The 4775-nt window shown below is 70.5% G+C and overlaps 1 protein-coding gene across 1 annotated transcript; it reads right to left on the reverse strand.

Moving 5' to 3' along the window:
* Positions 1–1078: 1078 nt before the first annotated feature.
* On the reverse strand, positions 1079–2102 carry CHLNCDRAFT_13462 (hypothetical protein; the record flags this gene model as incomplete). The annotated part of the gene is made up of 4 exons (XM_005845441.1): positions 1079–1246; positions 1387–1479; positions 1639–1731; positions 1986–2102. Coding segments are annotated over 4 exons (471 nt in total), but the record flags the coding sequence as incomplete, so codon positions are not given.
* Positions 2103–4775: the final 2673 nt, after the last annotated feature.

Here is a 4775-nt window from a genome sequence, read left to right on the forward strand (position 1 = left end):
GCAGGGCGGCAGGCAGGTCACAGGAGCCAGACAGGCCGGAGCCAACGAAGAAGAAGAAAGTGAGGTGAGGCAGGCAGGGCCCGCCGGCTCACGTGCTCGGGAAGAGCCTCCCAGTCATCGGCGGCGCCAACCCCGGCGGTTCCGCGCCCTCCCCAGCGCCCGCGCCCGCCGCGGCCCCGCCCGCCCCGCCCGCCGCTTCGCCGGCCGCCGAGCGACCAAGGCTTGGCGGCCCCACCGGTGCTTGCCGGCGTCCCCGCCTCCTCCTCCTCCCCTCCCTCCCCACCCAGCCCGCTGTCCTGACCCAGCGCCTGCGCCGCCGGCAGCGGGACGCCCAGTCTGCCCGCCGCCTTCTGGCGCTTGCGGGGCAGATCTGCGACCTGGGGAGGGCCCGGGATCCAGTAGGCTGCCACGCTGCTGGCGCCGGTGCCGGTGCCGTGCTGCTGGCGCTGCCATCGCTCAATGGGCATGGCCCGCGCCGCGCCCGCGGGGCACACCGGCAGCGGGGCCTGCAAACAACCAGCGGGAACGCAGCTGAGAAAAGAGCACCTGCGGAGGCTGCAGAGGAGGCGCCCACATGCGACGCCTCGCTCTCGCCGACAACTACCAGCGCCAGCGCACACCAGGAACACAACACTGTACCGACCGCGCTGCCATGGCCGCCCGGCTGGCTGGCTGGCGCTGCCTGCTACCCGCCGCCGAGCCGCCGCCTGGGTGCAGCCAGCCTCCCTGCAGCCGCACCTTGGCGGGCAGCTGGTAGGGTTGTGCATTGTCTAGGGTGCTGGGCGCCAGCTGCTCGGGAAGCTCCCCGGCCTCCTCCATCTCGCTCACAAGCCGCGCGCCCGACAGCTGGGGCTGCGGCTTGCAGTGGCGGCCGCAGTACGACACGTACTGCACAGGACCGTCGGGACCGTCGGGGCCGTCCCGGATCTCCATTTGGAAGCCTGGGGGATGGGAGGAAAGACGACACATGTGGGCACGAGGGAGGGTGGAGGTGCGGGGCAGGGTGCCAACAAGGGCCTGGGGCTGCAAAGCGCCTGCGAGGTTGCAGCCAGCCAGCCCGCCGCAGCCCCGGGCGCGCACCTGCCACGCGGGCGCAGAGCGGGTGGTAGGCCGCGAAGCACGCCTCGCACTGTATCTTGGCGCCCATGCGCTGCTTGCACACGCAGCACAGCAGGTCCCAGCGCTCCTTGGGGATGGAGCGCACCCCCTCAATCGGCTCCTGGGCCAGCACATCAGACACGCTCAGCTGCGGCAGAGGGAGGGAGCGAGGCAGGCAGGCAGGGAGGGAGTGCGGTGACGAAGGGAGAGGGTTGAAGGTGTTGACGTGCGTGGCCGGGAGGCGGGCGGGCACACGCGACGGCCTGCGCGGGCGCCGCGACGGCGCACCTCTGGGATCCACTGCAGGCAGGCCGAGTGGCACCACAGGCCGCGGGTGCTGGTGGGCTTGAGCGCGCCGCCCACCACGGGGCACACGCAGCACTGCAAGGGAGGAGGTGGGCCAGAGAGGTCGGTCCGGCCCGCGTGAAGAGCACACACAAGCGCGTGGGGCGACACGCGGCAGGCAGCCGGGGCGGCTTGGAGCCGAGGCTGGCAGGTGGCGGCGGGGCAGGCCCCCGCCGGGCCGGCGCCAGCCCACACCTGCGGCGCCGGCTTGCCGTCCTCCCGCAGCTCGCAGGCGCGGCACAGCCACATCTGGTCTGGGCCCGGCAGCTCCATGATGCCGTAGCAGCTCTGCGGTACAGCGCGGTGCGGGACTGGGGTGAGTCATGGGGACAGGGCAGCGCGCCGGGCGGCAAGAAACCGCCTTCCACTGCATGTGCATCCCGACGACTCGAGCATCCTTCACCCCCAACCCCAACCCGCCAGCACACACAACCACATGCACGCTCTCTCTCTGTCTCACACACCACTGAGTTTCCATGCGCCCCCGTTCACAAAGAACGCACCCACCCGCACATCCACCCGCACACCCAGCAGGCGCCCACCTGGTGCACGGTGATGCCGCACAGGTCGCAGCCCACCAGCTGGTCGAAGTCGTAGTCTGCCTCGGTGTCGCACACGCAGCACCGCTCGCCAGAGTAGCGCACGGCGATGGGCTGGTAGCTGCCTGCGGGCGGGGCAGGGGGGGTGGTGCGGCGTGGGGAGGCAGGGGCAGGGTGGATGGTCGGACATGTGGGCGGTAGGGTTAACCGACCCTGCCCCAGGCACGCCGTGCAGTTGGCCCCCATCGCTTGGCCCGTGCACTATCGGCGGGAAGCCCCAACGCTGGGGGTGTGGCTGCAGGTCGCAGCAGCTGGGCAGCCCAGCAGGCGGCGCACCCTCCACGACCTCCATCCAAGGCTTGGGCGCGCCCGCGCCGCCGCCGCCGCCGCCGGCAGCCTCGCTGGCGACCCGCTGGTATCCCAGCGCCGCCGCCACTCGCTCGGGGCGGTACAAGCCACCCTTGGGAGGCCGCCCTGCAGCCAGGCAGCGGGCAGATGTTCTGAGGGGCATGATCCTGAGTCTAGACACGTGCTGAGCTCGCGTTTCCCGGCTCCCGCCGCGTGCCAGCTCAGCACGCCGTCCCTCACCTGGCAGCCGCCTGCCCAGCTGCTGCATGCTGACTCCCTCCGCAGGCAGGCTCCTCAGCACGCGAGCGGCGATGCTATCGTCGCCGCGAAGTGGCTCCCCGCCCACCGGCGCACGGCCCGCGGCGGCGGCCGTGGAGGCACGCTGCGCCTGGCGCTCCTGCTCAGCCAGCTCCGCCGCCTGCTGCTGCTGCCGCTCCTGCTCCCGCAGCCGCTCCTGCAGCCGACAGGGGCAATCAGGCGCCGCCTCGAGTCCAGCCGCCTGCAGCAGCTTCCCAGCGCGTCGCCGTCTTGCTAGGCACAACACAGAAAGCGCTCCCTGCAGCCACTCCACCTGCTTCTTCTGCTGCAACCGCTCTGAGGCATACACCTTCTCGGCTGGCGGCTGCTTCGCCACGGCCACGGGAGGCCGCGCGTTGCCAGCAGCGCTGCAACGGGCAGAGGGGCGGGAGGCAGCTCCGCCGAAGCTGACAGCCGGCGGGAGGCGTTGTGTGACGATGGGCTGGTGCAGCACAGCTAAGCTGCGCCGGACACCCTCTGTTCCTGGCCAGGACACACCAAGCGCAGCGCCTGCCCAACAACCATCCCAGCGCAGCCTCCCATATCCTCGAGCCCTGCATACGTGCCCACCTGGGCAGGGCCTGCACCGGGCGGCTGAAGTTGACGCCATTGATCTCCAGCCAGCGCCCCACTTGCATGCCGTTGCCCGACGCCGACACGCCCGGGGCGCCGCCAGGCCGGACCTTGAGGGAGGTCTTCCACTTCTGAACAAGCCAGAGGAAGAGACCAGAAAGGAAGCGCTTGACGGCACAATAAAACATGTGATGGCGGCGGTGGAGCACCAGGGTGGTGCCAGGTGGCGCCAGGCGGGACAGCCCCCTTCCGCCTCCCGTACCCACCCACCTTTGCATTGGCGGCCCCTGTGTGGATCTCAAACTGCGATTGGCAAGGCAGCAGCGCACGAAAACAAGGTGGGGATGCATGGGCAGCGTTGGTGCAGGCGCTACCGAGGCATCTGCCTGCCCCACGCCTTTCCCCTCCCAATGCATTAGCTGGCCCCGGCTACCAGGACCACGGAGGCAGAACAGCCCAGCTGCGCCCACATGCCCACCGGAGCCTGGCGCCCCTAGCCTCCCGCCTGCCCACCTGCGGGCAGCTCATGACGCGGTGCTCGGGCTGCAGCCTCTGGCACTTGGTGCAGTGGCACACCACTTGCTGCGACAGCACAAACATTGTGCCGCTCACGCCCTGGCACGACACCTCGATCTGCGGGGCAGGTGTGGGGGCACAGCACAGGCGTGGCGTGAAGCACGAATCAGCTTCGGATGGCTTAGCCAGCCCAGCGGCAGGTGGGCTGGCACGCAGGGGCATCCTTGGCAGACGGAGCAGCGCAGTGTTGCCGTGGGCAGGATAGGGCAGGCGCGCACGGTCTTGGGGACGTCTGCAGCTACGCGCGACAGCAGCTCGGCATCGCCTGGGCCATCTGCCGCCTGCACCTGCTGCTGGGGGCGCGCCTGACCCCGGTGCTGCTGCTGCTGCTGCTGCTGCTGCTGCCAGCTCGCCTGCTGCTGGTGGTATTGCTTCCACTGCGCTTGGTGCTGCTGCTGCTGCGCCAGCCGCCACTCCTGCTGCTGCACCGCCTGGCGCGATGCAGCGGCCGCCGCGGTGCCATGCTGCAGCTGGGCCTGCAGGTAGCTGTGCTGCTGCTGGTACTGCTGGATCAGCAGCTGGCGCTGCCGCTCCACATACGCCTGCTGCAGCGGCGCAGGAAGCTGCACGGCTGTGGCCTCCGCGTGCGCCAGCTGCTGTACATACTGAGGCTGGAGGTCGGCCACCTGGCGCTGCAGCTGCTGCACCGCGGCTGCCGCCTGCGCCGCCGCCGCCTGCGCCGCCGCCAGCTGCTGCTGCGTCTGCTGCACCTGCTGCTCGGCATACTCCTGCTGCTGGGAGTGCTGCTGCTGCTGCTGCTGCTGCTGCTGCTGCTGCTGCGCATACGACTGCTGCTGTTGTTGCTGCTGCTGTTGCAGCTGCTGCTGCTGCTGCTGGGCATACTGCTGCTGCTGCTGCTGCGCCTGCTGCTGCTGCGCCGCCGCAGCCTGCTGGCCCGTGCCAGCAGCCTCTTCGCTGGGTGGCACCACGCCCTGCGCCCTGGCCAGAGCCTTGAGCCGCTCATACTGCACCTGCACACAGCACACGTGCATAGCAGCG

This window comes from Chlorella variabilis (genome assembly GCF_000147415.1).
Source record: "Chlorella variabilis unplaced genomic scaffold CHLNCscaffold_18, whole genome shotgun sequence".
Lineage (NCBI taxonomy): Eukaryota > Viridiplantae > Chlorophyta > Trebouxiophyceae > Chlorellales > Chlorellaceae > Chlorella > Chlorella variabilis.